The 18669-nt window shown below is 65.2% G+C and overlaps 1 protein-coding gene across 1 annotated transcript; it reads left to right on the plus strand.

Annotated features, from left to right (window-relative positions):
- The first annotated feature begins 6928 nt into the window (after window positions 1–6928).
- On the plus strand, window positions 6929–17715 carry SBK1 (SH3 domain binding kinase 1). Its single transcript, XM_080383566.1, has 4 exons — window positions 6929–7059; window positions 14184–14386; window positions 14490–14692; window positions 15352–17715. The coding sequence occupies exons 2-4, from the start codon at window positions 14191–14193 to the stop codon at window positions 16132–16134; spliced, it is 1182 nt and encodes a 393-aa protein (XP_080239692.1). The 5' UTR covers window positions 6929–7059; window positions 14184–14190; the 3' UTR covers window positions 16135–17715.
- Window positions 17716–18669: the final 954 nt, after the last annotated feature.

Here is an 18669-nt window from a genome sequence, read left to right on the forward strand (position 1 = left end):
TCCTGCCATGCCCGGCTGGGATTGGCAAGCTGTGCCCTGCCATGCCCCACCATGCCCATGCATGCATGCGGAGCAGCCCCCTAGGAATGGCTCCAAGACCACCTTCTCCACCCTCAGCAGGGCACCCAGGCTAAGAGAAACCCCCTCTGGTGGTGCCATGTCCCCCATGCCAAGGGCTGGCCAGGGTCTGCCCTGGATGGGGCACTGGGGGATGGAGCACAGGTTTCTCGGTGACACTCAGTGCACCAGGGGGACGGGCTGAGTTTGCCAGGTCTCAGCTGTGGTGCTGGCAAGCCCCGAGGCAGCAGCCTGGAGCCAAGAGAGGGCGGCTGGAGGTTGGGCAGGGCTGGCAGCGGCAGCCAAGGAGTTAACTTCCCAGCCTCACCGCATGAATCTGGAGCTATTAATACTCGCACACTGGTTTAGCTGTCAGAGCAAGCGGCTGCTCTGCCGGTGAGACAAGCCCCGTGGAGCCGCAGCTCACCGCCGCCGACAGAACTTTCCTTCGTGAGCGCGTGGAGCTCCTGGCCCAGCTGCCTGCCTGCCAGACCCTGCCAGACCCTGCCGGACCCCGCCAGACCCCACCGGACCCCACCTGCTGCAAGCCCCTGTGCAGGAGACACTTTCCCTGGCAGCACCACGGGCACCGTTGTCTGCACCCACCCCTGTCCTGTGCCACATGGGTGCTGGGCGCTGGAGAGGGGCAGCCGCTTCTCCCAGCCTCTGAAGCACCACAGGACTTGGCCGTGGCCTCATCCTGCCCTGCTGGACCCCTCAGCCCAGGTGATGCCACCCCAGGTCCCTGCCCACACGCCCTGAGGAGCAGTGCTGACTTGCCTGGGCTGAACAATGGCTGCTGGGTTGGCATTTAGGCATCACCGGCCCCGGAGCAAGGGTGACGCGGGACATGGCACAGCCCAGCACTGCCTCTGTGCGTGGTGAGCAGCTGGCCCCGGCACTCAGCCCGGCTGCGTGAAGGGCCCCCTGGCACCATGGCTCCGGGCAGGCGAGCATGAGGCTCTGGGCGCCGGTGGCATTGGCAAGGGAGAGGAAGATGCCAACACCCCTCCGGTGCTGTCTGGCCTGCGGTCCCCCTCACCCAGGTGCGGTGGCCACTGGAGCCCAGCAATGGATTCCTTCTGCTTCGTCTGCTTCCAGAAAGAGGAGCTGCAGCCCCTGCACCTGCACAGGTCAGTGCCGCGGTGCCTGCCCAGGTGGCACGCTGCCGGTGGGGACACGCCACGAGCCCATCAGGGGCATGTGAGCACAGCACCGAGCTGGGCTGGGGGACGATGTCTGGCATCGGGCTGCCTGCCTTGGCCGTGCCAAAGTTTCCTTTGGAGTAGATGCATCCTCTCCTGGCTGGAGGAGGCCGGGGCCCGGCGCTGTGCCGTGCCATGCCATGCCATGCTCGGGAGAGGCTGTGTGCACAGCACATGTGCGCATCCAGCACGTGCTTCCCCGGCAGCAGCTCTCCAGGGCACGGAGCGGGTGTCCTGTGCCACCGCCGAGTGGTGCCGTGTGCCCGTGGAGCGGTGTGAACCCACAGCACCCCGGACCCATCCTGCCCACTCCTGAGCGCAGGGTCCCTGGCTGGACCCTGCTCCCCAGGCAGGGGACGGCTGAGGCGGGGGCCAGGGCAGGGCAGCTGGGGTGTACCCAAGGAGGGCCACGAAGCTCCCCAAGGCCTGTCCCTCTCGGCAGCGGCACCAGCGCTCACATTCCCCCCTCCCCAAAAGCTCTGCTCCCATCCACGCTGCTGAGCGGCAGCCAAGGAGAATGTGCCAGCGCCGGAATTAGCCAGGCAGCCAGCAGGGATGCGAGGTGTGAATGCCGGCACATGTTGTGCCCAACTGCTCCTCCATGGCACCGAGCCACTGCCGGCTCCTGTCCCACGCCGCCATCCCCGGAGCAAAGCTCCCCCCTAGCCATGGCCAGGACCCCCCCCCCCCAAGTACATGGAGAGATTGCGGAGGTGGGGGTGGGGGGCAGTGGGGCCAGGATCCCTCCTGGTGTGCAGGGAACTGTGGGGTTTTGGTGTAAATCACTTTTTTTTGAGCCTCGATGGCTGTGGGTCACTGCCCATGAGCTTGGTGCCGGCTGAAAGGTGGGGGGCACGGGGAGTGGCAGGGGGGCCCTGTGTGGGGGTGCTGCTGGTGGACGGGCAGCGCAGAGCATCCCCGGCACTGGACCCGATGGCACCCAGACTGTGCTGGGCTACCAGTTTGTTGTTCTCAGCCGGGGGCGGGGGGGGGGGGGGGGGGAGAGGGGTGGGAACACGTGGAGTGGCAGTGTGGTGGTCCGTGGTCCTGCGTGGTGGCCATGGGGACTACCCCTCCCAGCGCAGGGGGATGGTGAGGGATGGACACCGGTGGCTTGTCCCCACAGGCTCTCCTCTCCCACCGCGCCCTGCGCTGGGGGCGTCCCCGTCCTCGAACAGCCCCTCGCTGTCACCAGCTCGTCCTCGCCAGCCTCCCCCTGGGCCGGTGGGGACAGGGCTGGCACCGCCTGCCACCGCTGTGGCACAGCGCCCAGCGGGGCGGGGGGGGGGGGGGGGGGAGCGGCGGAGGGGCCCACCGGGCGCTCCTCGCTCCGCCGACCCCGTCCCGTCCCCCCCATCCCCGTCCCGCCCCCCCGGGCCCGGCCCGCGCCCGGCGCCGGCGGCAGCGTGTCGCTTCCCCGCAGCCTCGCTAGGGGGTGCCCGGGGAGCGCGCGGCGAGCGCGGGCGGGCGGGGCCGGCTGCGGGGTGCGGAGTGATGGGTGCGGGGTGCGGGGTGGTGGGTGGTGGGTGCAGGGTGCTGAGTGCTTGGTGTTGGGTGCTGAGTGCTCGGTGCTGGGTGCTGAGTGCTCGGTGCTGGGTGCATGTTGCCGAATGATGGGTGCAGGGTGCTGAGTGCGTGGTGCTGGGTGCAGGTTGCTGAGCGCTGGGTGCTGGGTGCCAGGTCGCCGAGTGCCAGGTTGCTGGGATGCCAGAGTGCTGGGTGCCAGAGCTGCCAGGGTGCTGAGTGCTGGGATGCTGTGTTCCACGGTGCTGGGTGCTGGGCTGCCAGGGTGCTGGGCCGCCGGGCCAAGTCCCGTGGCTCTCCCTGTGCTCCCAGTTTGGTCCTGCTTCCCACTTTGGCCCTGGTTGTTGATGGGATGGGAAAGGCTGCAAGCGGGAGTGGTGGGCACTGCTGTGCTGTGGCCCCGGCAGTGATGGAGCCCCAGATGGGGGGTGGGAGTGGGACAGTGCCGTGACCCCACTACACCCCCAAATCCCACCTCCCCAGGCAGAACCCATTCTGCTGTTCTTCAGAAGAAACCCATTCAAAAGCAAACCATTCTGTTTCCCTCCAGCCCCGCAGCCGAATGGTCATCATTATGCTCCAGAGTTAACACCTGTCCGAGCTCCCTGCAGGTAGCCCCAGGCAGGCGGTGCTGCAGGCCCTGACCCAGCCGGGGGGGGGGGGGGGGGGGGGGGAGCAGCACGCAGGATGCTGTGCCCCCCGCCCGGCTGGCTTGGGTCCATCCTGCACCCCCCAGGAGCACGGGGCAGGGCCTGAGGGTCGGTGGGTGGCGGGAGGGGAGGCTGTCCCGGTGGCTGCTGGCAGCGGCTTGGCGGGTCCCCAGCACGGCGCTGAGTTGCAGAATGTGCCCCACGGCGCCTGGGCTGCGGCTCCTCCCTGACCTTGAGCGCAGCCGCTGGGAATCTCATCCCGGCAGCCACAGCAGGGGATGGCAGCGTGCCGCCGAGGGGGGGGGGGGCACCTAACCCCCACCTCAATGCTCCGGGAGCCATCGACCCTCTGTCCCCTTGCAATCCCCCTGGCTGGGCACTGTCCTCGGAGACTGAGGGGGCCCCCAGCCCCCCGACACGGGCCTTGCGCCCTGGGCTGGCGAAGTGGCAGGTGCCGGGCGAGCAGCCCTGGCTGCGCGAGTGACGCCGGTGCCACCGGGCAGAGCGAAGGGCCGGGCTCGGGTGCCAGGCGGGGGGTGCGGAGCTCGGTGGGTACTGCGGTGCGGGGTGCGGGAACGTGCCAAAGCAGCCGGGAGCCGCTGGCGGCAGCTCCCCGGGCTGAGCGGGTCCCCTCGGCTGGTGCTGCGGCTCCCGGCGTGCTCCGCTCCCGCACTGCCCTCCCTCCCTCCCTGCTCCTTCCCAGCATCCCCGCCAGCATCTTCAGGCAGCTTTTAGCTCGCGGTACCGGAGCGTGACAGGCTGCGGGCAGCCGTGGCACCCCGACCCGTGCGCTCTGGGGCACGGCCCCTCGGCTCCCGCTCTGCCAGCGGGGGGGAAATGACCAAGTGGCAGTGAAGGGACGTCCGACCTTCTCCCTGAATTTGGAGGGGATTTGGCTCCCTAGAAATATTTTGGGCTTTTCAGGTCATTTTCCTGCTGCCTGCCCTCGTCCAAGCACATCCCCCGTGGCGCTAGCCAGGATATTTCCTTTCCAAGCAGAAATCCTGGGGGCATTCATGATCCTTTGGGGAGCCGTGGGCTGGTTTGGGATCAAGCCAGGTGATACACATGCTTGATCCAGCTCCTTTCATCTTGCCCATCTTGGTTCTTAATATTTTCTAAGTGTTTTGAAGACCATGAGCTCAATACAAACGCTAACTGGTGCTACTGGTGTTACTATTATTCAATCCGTGCATGACCCACGTGCTGGCAATGTGCCAGTCCAGCCTGGCAGCCACAAAATAAGCCACTGAGCCCCCCCCCCAACCCCCTGCAGCCCCCCGCAGCCCCCCGAAGCCCCCCACATCCCCCCAGGGCCCTGCCACCACCCGGCTGGTCCCTCACCAACAGCTCAGCCTCTGTGTACTGGGGGCACAGCACAGCCCCATCCTCTGAGACCAGGGTGGGGACAGCGGGGCCGAGGCATGCGTGGGGTGTGCGATGCTGTCCCCGCAGCCCCCCGCGGTCCCCGGGCAGGCTCCCTGGGCACCGGCGCTTCAAGCCTGACCTAGAAACAGCCCCGAGCTATAAATAGTGTGAGCTGAAGGAGGGCTCAGAGGCGCAGCTCTGAGCAGGAGGCTTGCGGGGGCTGCGGACCTGCAGCCGGGGGTCAGCACGGCAAGGGCAGGCAGGGGACACAGGGGGGCAGGGGCTGTGGGAAGGGATGAGGCTGGACCCACTCTGTCCCCGGCAGCTGATGTGCAATGAGGCCGTGGTGGCTTTCACCAGCCTGTGTCCTGCTTATGTGGCAGCACCACAGCACTGCCCCGTGTCCCACACCGTGACCCTTCCTGGCACCTTCACCCACAAGAGGCTCTCCTGCCCTGTGCCACCCCTTTCCCAGCCCCACAGCTCTAAGCACCCATCCAGCACCCATCCGGCCTGCCCTGGCTTGCTGGGTCACCTGGCTCCTCTTGTGCCACGCAGATGCGCCCATCCCGGTGGGGATTGTCCATGCTCCGAGCTCACAAGCCCCAGGTGCTGGCAGCTGTAGCAGGGACCGGCGAGCAGAGAGGGGATCAAAGGGACCGGCAAGTGCTGGTGGGCCCACAGCCGCCTCTCCTGCTGCCCAGCCCCCAGGCTGGCGATGTCCTGTGCGGCTGCTGGACAGGAGAAGAGTGGCAATGTCACAGCAGCACCTGGCACCAAGTTAAAGAGAAGTGTCAGAATGTGATTCAGCCTCTTGCTTTAAAGCCATTCATAAAATGACTAATTGCTCTGCGTGCTAAACTGGGAGCGGATTAGAGCCGCTGGTGAGTCAGTGGTGACGGCTCCTCTGCCCTCCCCGGTGGCGGGGGGCTTGGGCGGCAACGGAATGGCCCCGGTCCCAGCTCAGCGGGCACGGCTGGCTTGCATGGGCCATGGGGTGTGTGGCCACAACCCGCTGTCACCCCTTGGGGCGTGGGGCTGCCCCACAGCTGTGGGTCGGTGCAGAGCGGCATCACAGTTGTGAAGAGACACAGCGCCCAGCAAAGAGCCAAGGAAGCGTCAAAGCAAATTATGGCCTGCGTTAAAACGTCCCTGCTCAGCCCTGGTGAGAGCAGAAAGAAATCTGGAGAGACTAGATGGGCCTGGGGGCATGCCGAGGAGGAGCGCGGTGCCTACCCCTCGCCTTCCTCCAGGAGAGCTGCCACCAGCCCCGTGGCTGGAGGTGCCCGGGAGCTCCCGGTGCCCAGCTCTGGCATTGTTTGCTGAACATGTTGCCAAACTTTTAGCAAGGCTGGAAGGAACTGCGGGTGGCGCGGCTGCCTTTCCCTGGCTGTGTCCGAGCGGTCCCGCCATGCCAGAGCACATGGCGGGGAGCCACGTGTCCCACACGTGTCCCACATGTGGCTGGGTGTGGAACTTTGGAGGGGCGAGGCAGGCGCCACGGTGGGCATCACCCGTGCTGGGAGGAGAAGAAACACAAAATATTGGAAAGGTCAGGGAGACGGGGATGCGGTGGCAGTGGGACATGGCCCTGCAGAAGGACGCTGTGGATGTGTGGGGCCGGTGGTGGTGAGCCCCAGATGTTCCATGCTTGGATGTCCGGGATGCCGGTGTCCTGCAGTGACGAGTGGTGCAGGGAAGGGGTGAGGAGCCCGATCCCGGCGGGGGGACCCGGGGACACCTGTCCCAGCCGTGCCCCCCCGTGCCCCCCGTCTGCGGCTCTGCTCCCTGTGCAGCCCCCCGGACTGGAGCTCAGTGGGCCGGCGGGGAGGTGGGTGACTCCGCCAGCTGACACCTCGACGCCCGCCTCGAGCACCCCCAGCCCCCCCCCGGGGCCACACTCCCACCGCGTTGGCCTGGGCCCACGGGCCGGTACGCGGAGGGGCTGCCCGAGCGCCGTGCATCCCTGCCAGCACCGGGGCGAGCAGCAGCGGACACCCCCCGCCCCCTCCCCGTTTTCCCCGGGGGGTGCGGGGCGGTGCCGGTACCGGGCGGAGCGTGGGGCGGGGCGGCGGGCGGCGCTGCCCTGCCGGGGGGCTGCGGGGGGGGGCGCCGCCGCTCCGCTCCGCTCCTCCGGCGGCGGCGGGGCCGCGGCATGAGCCCGGCGGTGCGGGAGGCGAGCGGGCCCCGCGCGGGGGGCGGGCGGCGGCGGCTCCTCTCCCGCCGAGGACGGGGCGCGGCGGCTCGCCCCATCGGTAAGGCGGCGGCGGGGAGGGGGCGCGGGGGGTGCTGCCCGCCCGGTACCGGCCCGCGCCTTTGTGGCGGGCGCGGCGGGGCCGCCCTTTGTCTGCCCGCACGGCGCCGGGGCGGGGGGGGGGGGGGCGCGCGGCGGCCCCGGTAGCTAAAAAAAACCGTCACGGTACGAGCGGAGCTCTGGGATGAATAGCGGGGGTCGCCCCCCCGCCGCTCCCCGCAGAAGCGGGGCGATGCGGGGGGGGCACAGCGGGCGGGGCGGGTGCTGCCCCCGGGGGCTCGGCCGGGCGGAGCGCGAGGTCCCGGCTGTGGGACCCCCCCCGCCACCGCCAACCACGGGGCGCTGCCACCTGCGCCCCCCCGCCCCGCTCGGCCCCGGCCCTGCGGCAGCGGGGTCCAGCTCGGGGCCGGAGACGGAAGCGGCGTGAGTCACACTTGAAAGGAGTTTGTGCCGGAGCGGGGCCGGGGGCTGTGCCCCGGCAGCCCAGCGCTGGCCCCGAGGCCGCTTTCCGAGGGAGAAGGGCGGGGGGGTCCCCGCCTGTGTGTGGGGCTCCGGCAGGATGCGCGCAGAGGGAGGGCGGCGGGAGGCAGGGACCGGAGCTGGCCTCGGGGGCAGCCGGGGCCACCGCCTCCCCTCGTCGCCGGCCCGGTGCCGGGGCGGGGGGGGGGGCCTTGCCTTGTCCGCCTCCCGCGGCTGCGGCTGGGCACCGGGAGCCTGACCCACTTTCCTCCGGGGCCGGCGGCGCTGGCGCGGCGGGTGGCGGGCGGGAGCGCGGCGGCGGCTCGGGACGCCGCGGAGGGTCGGTCTCGGTACCGGGTGGTGTGGGGGTGAAGCCAGGGAGCTGGGCACCCGCATGCCGGGCCGCTGGCCCGCCAGGCTCGGGCGTGAGGGCGGCAAGGCCGTCAGCGGGGTGCTGCCATACCCTGCCTGGGATGCTGCCATACCCTACTGGTACCCTGCCTGTACCCTGCCCAGGATGCTGCCCATACCCACCCCAGGATGCTGCCTAACCCTGCCCATACCCTACTGGTACCCTGACCATACCCACCCCAGGATGCTGTCATACCCTGCCCATACCATACCAGTACCCTGCCGGTACCCAGCCAGGGATGCTGTCATACCCTGCCCATACCGTACTGGTACTCTGCTGGTACCCAACAAGGGATGCTGCCATACCCTGCCTGTACCCAGCCTGGGATGCTGCCGTATCCTGCCCATACCCTGCCTGGGATGCTGCCATACCCTACTGGTACCCTGCCTGTACCCAGCCTGGGATGCTGCCGTACCCTGCCCATACCCTACTGGTACCCTGCCAGTAGCCAGCCAGGGATGCTGCTGTACCCAGCTCAGGATGCTGCCCATACCCTGCCCGTACTGGGGCTGTGGCAGGTGAGGGAGCAAAGGTGAGGCAGCCGAGAGGTGGGAGCATCCCCCTCAGTGGGGCCGCCGAGATGATGCCCAAGGTGCAGTGTTACACCCAGGAGGACCCCACACGGGGTGGGATGCAGCCCCACCGCGTGTGAAGGCCATGAAGCCCCTCGGCACGGAGGTAGGGCTAGATTTTGCAGCAGGGTGACATGTCCCACTGCCTCCAAAAGTGAGAGGGGCGGGCCAAGGGGCCAGCTGGCCCTGCCCGGGGGGACCAGGCGGGCGACGGGGCAGGTGCCGCTTGGGGCATTTGTCTTTGCAGATCCCAAACGTGTGATGCTGCCGGCACTGGTGGAAGAGTTTTGGGAGGGAGATGATGACAGGCTGATGAAACCAATCAAACAATGAAGTAATCATAAATCCCCGGTGCCAGCGCTGAAGGCGGGAGGAGCTGGAGGCTAGAGCAGCTGAGGTCCTAATGAAGCCATCCCGCTTGTCAGGAAAAATCCCGGGAGGCTGAAGCACTGAAAGGTGGTCAAGGGTCCTGCCATCGGGGGCCAATGGATGGAGACGGCGCAGTGCAGGCGAAGGCAGGGAAAAGCCTGCTGGCAGCTCCAGGAGAGAAGTGCAGAGGGCACGGAGGATGGCAGCAGGAGGGGAGAGCAGTGGCTTCCTGGGGAGCGGCTGCCACCCATCCCTCAGGAGGACAGCGAGAGGTGTCGGAGGAGAGAGCCTGGGTGCTGCTTTATTTGCTCTTCCCAAATCTGCCTGCAAAACCTGAATCCTGGGGCCAAAGCCTGAAGAAGCTTGTCACAGGCTCATGGCTGGGATGGGAGACGGTTCCTGCTACAGGGGATGCTACAGATGGGTGCGATGGGGCCTGATCCTGCCCCACAGCTGAGACAACCCCACCAGGGGAGCAGCTCCTGCCGAATGGGAGCCCACGTGCTTCTGGCTGTTTGTTGGTTTTGCTGAAGCCGATCCTGATGCTGGGCAGTCTGCTCTGGTCTGGGCAAGGAGCTGGTATGAGGAAAACTCCAGATAACTGGGAATTCAATGCCATCACATGGAAAAATGTCCCAAACTGGGGGCACTGAGAAGTCACGGTTGCTGTTGGTGCTTCGGTGGAGGTTAGGTGCTGGTTCAGGCTTGTGGTGTAAAGCGGCGCTCAGGGGTTTCCCAGTGCCTTCCCACCACCACGGAGCCAGTGAGAGGACGTGAAGACGTGCCCCATCCATCACCTCTTTGCGGGGTGGCTGCTTCTCCTGGGTTGTGGGATGCTGGCAGGGGGGCTGTTCCCACAATGCCCCCTGGGCCATGTGCTGCTAGCTGCCTCCCAGACACACTCAGCTTGTTTTGAGTGGCTTTGGGTGGCCCTGGGGTGGCGCGTGGGCAAATGGACCCTCTCCCCGCGCTTGTTTTGCTGCTTTGGGCGGGGTGGGAGGCAGTGGCTGGCCCGGGTGGAGGGCAACGCAGCCTGCAGGCAGCCCTTACCTGGCCAGAGGTTGCGGGGACACGGCAGGTACTGGTGGCTCTGAGCCCCCACGAGGTGCCTGTCCTCCCCCTGTGCCCATGGAGATGTCGTCCTTGTTCGGCGAAGGTGCCTTTGCGAGCCCTCCCTGGGCGCCGGCGTGCCGCTGCCCCCGGGAAGCGCAGCTAATAACACCTTGCGCCAGCATGCTGGTCCCAGCGGCACGGAGGAGATGAGAGGATGTCCCCGGAACGGGGTCAGGCAGCCGTGGAGGCTGGAAATGGAGCGGGGTGCTGGATAGGCAGTGGCTTGGCACAGGGCACAGCCAAGGCACCACCTGTCCCCTTGCCCCGGTGGCACTGGGGAGGTGGGGGACCTGGAGCAGGGATAGCCCCAGCAGGGCCAAGAGCTTGCTTGGAAATGACTTTTCCAGCTTAGCATGTGTTTTGGAGAAAATAGGGGAGGTTTGGGAGCCAGCTGGGGTGCGGAGGGGGTGAGCTCCCTCCCAGCAGGCACCCTGGCCTCTAACCTGCTAGGCTGGGGGGGAAACAGTGTCACCCGCTAATAATTAATGCCAATTACACCGTAATTAATGAGCATGCTGCTGTTGTAGGGAGTGTCACGGTGGTGGGAGGGTTTGGGGTTGAGGATGGGGGGAAATCAAAGCTCTGCGCAGCACCCGTGGTGTGGCCGGGCAGCCGCAGGGGCTGAGCAGCGTGTGCCTGCGCCCAGCCCTGCTGCTGGCTGTTTCTCATTTCCCCCCCTCTCTAAAGAGAAATCTGGGTCTTGTAGAGACCCTCACCCCACCCCACGTGGTTTCCCCCTTTGTATCCCTGATTCCTCGCCCCAGAACAGCCCAGGGTGTGAGTCCTGGCCCCTCGGCAGGCTGCCAGCGTGCCCCCTGCGCCGGGCTCAGCCCCAAACCCTGTTCCTTTCACCCTACTCGATGACCATGTTGGTTTTCTGACCCCTCGATCTCTGATGTGGCTGGAGGGATTTTTCCCTCCCTTCCCCTCTTAATTTCCAAGCAGCTGCCGCTCCTCCATCCTCCTCTGCCAGGTGCCTGGGGCAGCTCTCCCGGGCGGCCTCTGCTCTTCTCAATGAGCTCTTAATGAGTTTGCAATTACTTATTGGCAGAGCCGATGCGCCCAGGGCTGGGTGTGCAGCGGAGCGGGATGTGGAACAGGGGAGAGCATCCCCTTGCAGCGTCGGGGAGGGAGCGGGTTGGCGGTGCTGGCCCCAGTACCTGGTGGGATGCTGGGCTCTGGATACGGGATGCCATCCTCTTGGGATCTGCTCCGTGGTGTTGGGGATGGGGACGGGGAGGTCCGGGGAGAGGAGCGGCAGCTGCCGGCGGAAGATGAGTGGCTGCCTATAAATACCTGCCAGGGAGCGAGGAAGAGGTGGGTGGATTATCCTCCTCACTCAATGAGATAAATGGTTCTGAAGCTTAAACACAGAACAATTTTAGTCTGAATAGTAGGAGAAATGGTTCAGGACACGGAGCTGACAGTGCGCACCGCCTTCGATGAGCGGTGGGGTCCCGGTTCTGCTTGGCAGCGTCCTCGCTGCCCCTTTGCCATTGCCCGGGGTCTCATGCCGTGGGGGCCTTTGCCAGGACTCAGCTGGGATGTGCGTCGTTCCTCCCTGCTTTTAAAAGCTCCTTCTTCAAGAACAGCCGAAACAACTGAGCCAGGGGATTGCGTGCTGGGAGGGTGGGTTTGGCTTCCTTCGGGCGCAGCCTGGCTCATCTCCTCCGGTGCTTCGGGGCCATGCCATGGAGGCGGGAGAGGAGCTGGTGTGTCAGCAAAAGGCCCGTTTCTGCTCTGGTTTGTCCTGATCTGGCACGTGGCTGCATGGGCAGTGGCCTTGGCATGACTGGCATGGGCACAGAAGGCAGTCAAGGACACGGGACCTCGGCCCCGGCCATGCCAGGCTGGTGACATCTCTTGCCACATGGGCAGTGTCCCCGCTGTGTCCCACCGTCCCCGTGAGCGTGCAGAACCAGCTGGGAATGAGCCCTCACTCCCTCTCCCCGCTGCTGCCCTGCTTTGCTGCTTACATCAAAACCAACATGTTTTCAAAAGCATTTCAATTTTTAATGAGAACTTCTGTGTTTATGCTTTTTTTGGCCTCAGTGCATTGGTATTTTGGCCACCACCGTTGTTTGATTTCCCCCGGGGTTGGTGTTGGCTCTGTGCTCCCGTTACCTTGGCAGAGCGGGGTGCCCGGCAGGCGGGGGACCTGGCCTGGTGGGGCACCTGGCTGTGGGGGGTGTCCCGTGGTGTCCCATCGGGAAGAAGCTGCCTGGAAAACCCAACAGTCTCAGCCAAGGGGAAAAGCAAACAGCCCTTGACTTTAAGCAGCCGTCAGTCCTTCACCTTCTCTCTCCCATCCCACTGGCAGGTTTTTTTTTCTCCAACCCCAACTTTGCCGACTTGAGTAATTGCATTTCAACACCGGTTAATTAAGAGACATTGATGAGCATGATTGTAAATTCAAGTGTAGACAGAATTCTTCTTGCAGGATGCTGGGAGCTGTTTTTAGTCATGCATCCATCGAGCTGCTGCGCTGATCCACCTCCACCTCCAGCACCCAGACACCGAAATGGTGCTCCTCTTCCAGGAGGCCAATAAAACACTATGGAGATGAGCTGCTTTGGAGATCTTATGAGTCAAGCCGTTACATTTTTGGAACATCATGATGTTGAAGTTCCTTTTCTATTTTTCGCCCAACTTCCCAGGAAAAAAAAATAATAAAAAATTAAGAAGCTAAGCTCTGCTTTGGGATGAGAGGCAGCATGGTCATGGGAAGAAAGGAGCGAGAGGCTGGAGATCAGGCTCAGCCTTTTTGGGAAAACGCTGGGAGCATCCTTGTGCATCGGGCAGGATCCTGACCCTGGGGCACTGTGGGTGCTCATGGGGCATCTGGTACCATTTGGGGTGGCTGTCACAGCCCCTGCCTGGCCGTGGCATGGGACAGTTCGCATGTACCCTCTGGCACGGCTGCTCTCAGCCTCTGTCTGTTGCAGCCGTGGGCTCGTCAACTCAGAAACACCCGTTTGGGTGTTTCGCTCGCGGGCGGTGAGCCCACGGCTGCAGCCACCAAGCACCCATGCCGTGTCCCCAGCTGCCGGCGCTCCCGGCTCTGTCCCCACACTGGCCGGACCCCCAAATGCCCTTGGGCCCGGGGGCAAGTGGGATCCATGTTGAGTGGGAGTTTTTTTCCCCTCTGGTGAGACGCTGCATTAAAAATCTAAATATAAACCAGCACCCGCTCGGCTGCTGTCCCATGATTTTGTCAATCTGCTACAAAATCAAAAGCAGCCGGATTTATCTGCCGAGGTGCCCACCGGCCCTGGGGTGCCTGTGTCACTGGGGGGGGGGGGCTCGCTGGGCACCGGCTGGCTCTCCTGCGTGGTCTCAGTGTGGGGTGGCTCGGTGGGCACCGGGTTTGTGCTCTTGGGGGATGATGGAGGGCGAAGCAGCGCCCTGAAGGCACCAGAGGAGATCCTGGGGTGGTTGGGCTGCCACGGCAGCGTGGTGGGTGAGTCCGAGCTTGGCTGTCGTGGCAGGGATGGCCAGGGCGAGGAAGAACCGCCGTCGGTTTGTCGGGAGTGAGGAACATCGGTGCTGTTGTCCATGTGCCGCTGGCCAGACTCTGCACCACAGCACCCGGCACCCTGGTAGGGGGAAGCTGAGCGTGCGTGCTGATGGATGGTCAGAGGTGTATGGTGGAAAGATTTGCCACAGAGCCAGTGTGTACTGCTCAGTGCCTGTGGCTTGGCTTGGCCCCGCTCCGGAGCATCACTGGGTCACAGCGGGCTCCGCTCCACTCTGCAAAGGCGGGAGGGTGGAGGGGACAGGGCTGGCTCCCAGGGTCCCCACTGGGGACTGTGGCAGCAGTGGGGAGCCCCAAAGGGCTTCAGCTACCAGCCTGCACGGTGGCTGTGAACATGCTAGGGCTGAGGAAATGTGCGTGTGTCTGTCCCCACGTCCCTGCCCTCCTGGCTCTGCATGCCCTGAGCCCTCACTTTGCCCCCAGACACCCCCCAGCCCTGCCCCACCTGGCTGCAGCCCCTGAAGAGGCTGGAGCATACTCTCCAGAGCCACTGGGTTGGTGGACCCTGGGGACAGAGGGGTGGCACCAAGCAGCTGGGTGCCCCTTTGCAAGGTGCTGTGGCTCCCAGCCCCGGGGATGGGATGGGGCCGGATGGGATGGTGTAGGATGGGGCGAGGTGGGTTTGCAGCACCCACCAAAAGCAGTGACGTGCCTCTGCCTTGCAGCGCAGCCATGAGCGCGGGTTCGACTGAGCAAGAGCCGTCGCGCAAGCTGGCCTGCTGCGGAGTGCCTCTCATCACCGAGGACATGCAGTCCCTGGCCATCCGCACCCTCTCGGGCACCGACATCAGCAAGCATTACGACCTCATCCGCGAGCTCGGCAAAGGCACCTACGGCAAAGTGGACCTGGTGTCCCACAAAAGCACAGGTGAGGGGAGTGGGGGGTGCCAGGGGTGCGGCCGCGCTGGGAGCAGGGTGCCTGCATGTCCCAACTGTGGCCTGGGGTGACCCCCATCTCCTGCCCACTGCAGGCACCAAGATGGCCCTGAAGTTTGTCAACAAGAGCAAGACAAAGCTGAAAAACTTCCTGCGGGAGTTCAGCATCACCAACACGCTCTCCTCCAGCCCCTTCATCATCAAGGTCTTTGACGTGGTCTTCGAGACTGAGGACTGCTACGTCTTTGCTCAGGAGTATGCCCCTGGCGGGGACCTCTTCGACATCATCCCGCCGCAGGTGGGAGCCCTCCCATGGGAGCCTTTCTGGGGTGTGGGGGCTCAGTATCCCCAGGGTGCTGAGCAAAGCTGCCGTTCTGCTTTGGTGGCCATGTGGGAGGGAGCCCATGCGTGGGGGCTGGGCATCCCTGTATGGGTTGGTGCTGACCACAAGCACCTACAAGCAAGTTTGGGACCCATCCCCCATCCCCTGGGGTGGCCTGGGACCCATCAGGCATTCCTGGGGTAGTCTGAGACCTGTTACCCATCCCCTGGGGTGGCCTGGGACCCATCAGGCATCCTGGGGTGGCCTGACACCTGTCACCCATCCCCTGGGGTGGCCTGGGATGCACCCCCGATCTCTTGAGGTAGCCTGGGACCCGTCACCCATTCCCTGGAGTGGCCTGGGACCCATCACCTATCCCTTGGGTGGTCCAGGACCCATCACCCATCCCTTGAGTGGCCTCAGACCCATCACCCATCTCCTAGACATCCTAAGACCCATCACCCATCCCTAGGGTGGCCTGGGACCCACCATCCATCTCCCTGCCGCACAGAGCACCCAGATAAAAGCATCCACAACCGTGCTGGATGTTCAGGGCCATACAGATACGGTGGTCTCCAAGCTGGGTGGGACCACCGTAGGGTCCGGTGGCTGACGCCGTGTCTCCGCGCCCGCAGGTGGGGCTCCCCGAGGAGCTGGTGAAGCGCTGCGTGCAGCAGCTGGGCCTGGCCCTCGACTACATGCACAGCAAGAGCCTGGTGCACCGGGACATCAAACCGGAGAACGTCCTGCTCTTCGACCGCGACTGCCGCCGCGTCAAACTGGCCGACTTCGGCATGACCCGCAAGGTGGGCTGCCGAGTCAAGCGCATCAGCGGCACCATCCCCTACACGGCACCTGAGGTCTGCCAAGCTGGCCGGGCGGAGGGCTTCGCTGTGGACACCAGCATCGACGTCTGGGCTTTTGGGGTGCTCATCTTCTGCGTCCTCACCGGTAACTTCCCCTGGGAGGCGGCGGCGGCTTCCGACGCCTTCTTTGAGGAGTTTGTGCGGTGGCAGAAGGGGCGGCTGGGGGGGCTGCCCTCGCAGTGGCGGCGCTTCACGGACAGCGCCCTGCGCATGTTCCAGCGCCTGCTGGCCCTCGACCCCGAGAAGCGCTGTCCCGTCAAGGAGGTCTTCTACTTCATCAAGTGCGACCTGATGGCCGAGGTGCGGCGCCGACCCTCCTACCGCTCCCGCAAGCACGCCAGGGACAAGCTGCCGGCCGGTCCCCATCGCCATGAGGTGGCCGGCGCCTGCACCCCTGCCCCGCTCAAGAGGACCGTCCTGACCGAAGGGAGCGGCCCCCGCGGCTCCGAGCCGAGCGCGGCCCCCCCGGGGACGGCGAGCAGGACAGACGGACGGCAGGACAAAGGCAAAGGGCAGATGGTCCTGGCCACAGCAATAGAGATCTGTGTCTGATGGCGCCGGGGGGGGGGGGGCACGCAGCAGCCGCCCGTCCCATCCCATCTCCCTGCCCTGGGGACAGGGCTGGGGGTCTTGCTTGGGGTGGTGGCACGAGGCGAGACGGGGCTCTGGGGCTCCCCAAGCAAAACAAGAAAACAAACAAAAACGAAGAGGAAAAGGACAGAACTGGGTGTGCTCTATAGCACTGAGGATGCTGATCCCCCCACCCCACCTGGGCGAGGCCGGCGGTGGCAGCCCGGCCGAGGCCATCACTCGGTGCCGGGGGGACGTTGGTAGCCCCGGGTCCTGCCACGGCCGCCCCGCCCCCTGCAAGGCCCCCCCCAGGGTGGCCCGGGGAGGGGTCTCCCGTACAGGGAGGAAGAGGAGGCAGGGGCTGCGTGGGTGGGGGGTCCGGATTGGCCAGCACCCACCAGCTCACCCCCACCCCGTGCTCAGCCCCCGGCCAGGGCGAGGGAAGGCCGATGACCCCGCACCATGGAGGAGGCCTTTGGGGAGGTTTGGGTGGGTGGGATTTGCCCCCTTCCACCAGTCCCTGCCCCACGGGTGGGGACCGGGAGGGGATGTGGAGTTGGGTGTTGGGCTGGTGATGGGGAGCTGGGGGGTCACCGGCAGCCCAGGACCCCCGGCACCCCGGCTACCTCCCTGCTGCGGGAGGTGCTGGCAGCCATCGATGTAGCAAGTGTCCCTGTCTTGTGTGTTGTCGTGCGTCCCAGGCACAGCCGCTGGCAGCCCCTGGCCCCCCTGCCCAAGACCCCCGCTGGAGGGAGTGGTCCCCTCCCAGCCAGGAGCCATGCTGTGGGCTCGGCCAGTGGCCGTGGTGCTGGCTGGCCACCATGGCGGGTGCTGGGGGCCGGGGTGGCTCTGCCATGGTGGTGTCCCCCTGTCCCCTCTGCAGAGTTGTTGTACCCAGGGACTGGGAGAAGGTGGTGGTGGTGCCTCTCCAGGCTGGTCTGCACAACCTGGGGAACAGGGGAGGGGGCTTTGAGTGGTCTCCCCAAGGGCCACATGGTTCCCTGTGCTGTCCCCATCACCCCTCCTTGCTGTCACCCCTTTCCCAAACCCCGGTTACCCTCCCCTGGGGCTGGCGGGGAGGAGGCAGCGGGGTAAATCCCCCCGGGGCTGGCTGCAGCGGGGCGGGATGGTGGCAGCAGGAGCCACTGGTGGCCCCTTAGTGACAAGGTCATGGGGTGTATGTGGGGGGGGGATGCAACTCCCCTCCTAGTTGTAGGGCAGCGGGGGGCTCACCCCACTGCCAGGGTGGGGAGCCTGGGGGCACCCCAAGTTGGCAGCACCCAAGCCCTGGCATGCTTTGGGCTTCCCTCCCATCAGGTGGGTGCCGTGGGGACCCCCCATCCCCTCCGCCCCCCCCCCAATTCCCGCACAAAGGGCTATAACGCTATTCAGCAGCAGCAGCAGCAGTTTACACAGCAGGCGGGTGCCCGGCCGGACCCCCCGCCACCGCCGCTGCCCCCCCGTCCCCGTGGCACCCACCCCTGCCCGCCCGCGGCGCCAAGGCTGGGGGCCGGTTTTAGAAGTAGCATTGCCCCGATGTAGAGACGCTAGGCGCGTTTTTTTCTCCTTTTTGCCTTAGGTCCCTCAATGTCCTCGATCTTTCGTGCAATAATGTAGATACGGGATCCCAGCCGCCCCGGGAGGGCTCGGCTGTGCCTCCCCGGCGCTCTGTCCCCCGGCGGGGTGCCTGGCTGTGATTTCTGTTCCCGTCGAGGTCGCTGTGTCGGTAGGTCGTTGGGTTTTTATTTCCAATTCCCTCAGCTGTCGGGTTTCGGACCTTCTTCCCATAGGAGAGGCTGTAGTGTCACAGACGTTACCTCAGTTTGTCACTGTTGAAAAGGATAAAAAAAAAAACCAACAAAAACCAACTAAAACCGTAAAAAATGACAAAATACATAGTTATAAAAGCAACAAAAAAAAATTCTCAGTGGCGGTGAAGACTTTTTTTTTAAATAAAATGTGGTGCTGCTTGGGTGGGCAGGGGGCACTGCCTGCCTTTGCCCCGCCATGGCCCTGGGGCTCGCTGTCCCCCCTCTTTCCCCCTGTCCCCCCATGCCCGGCTGCCGTGGCCACCCCAGGGCGGGAGGGAGGGGGAGCGGGGGACAGCACAGCGGGGCTGCCGGGCAGAGTGGCAGCACCCATGGGTGGGGGGCACCCGGCCACCCTCGGTGCAGCCCCCTCCAAACAGGCAGGGCTGCCTGACGTCAAATGTATTCCAGCCACGTCCGCAGGCTAATTTCAATTTCCTGGTAATTATGCAAATGAATGTGGATTTAATTAAGGGCAGATTTCATTAAAGTCTTCTTGGGGAAATGAGAGCAGGGTGGGGGAGAGCGAGGAGGAGGCGGCAGGGGAGGTAAGGTGAAGGCAGCGCTCGCCCCGGAAGATAAATGGCTGCAGCGGATGCCAAGGGGGTAGGGTGGGATCCCTTGGGAGCGGGGGTCCCACCTGCTCCCTGCCATGGGACCCCCATTGTGGGGGCCTCAGGGTCCCCAGCCGAGCAGCAGGGGGCTGCAT

Source organism: Falco punctatus (assembly GCF_963210335.1).
Source record: "Falco punctatus genome assembly, chromosome: 4".
Lineage (NCBI taxonomy): Eukaryota > Metazoa > Chordata > Aves > Falconiformes > Falconidae > Falco > Falco punctatus.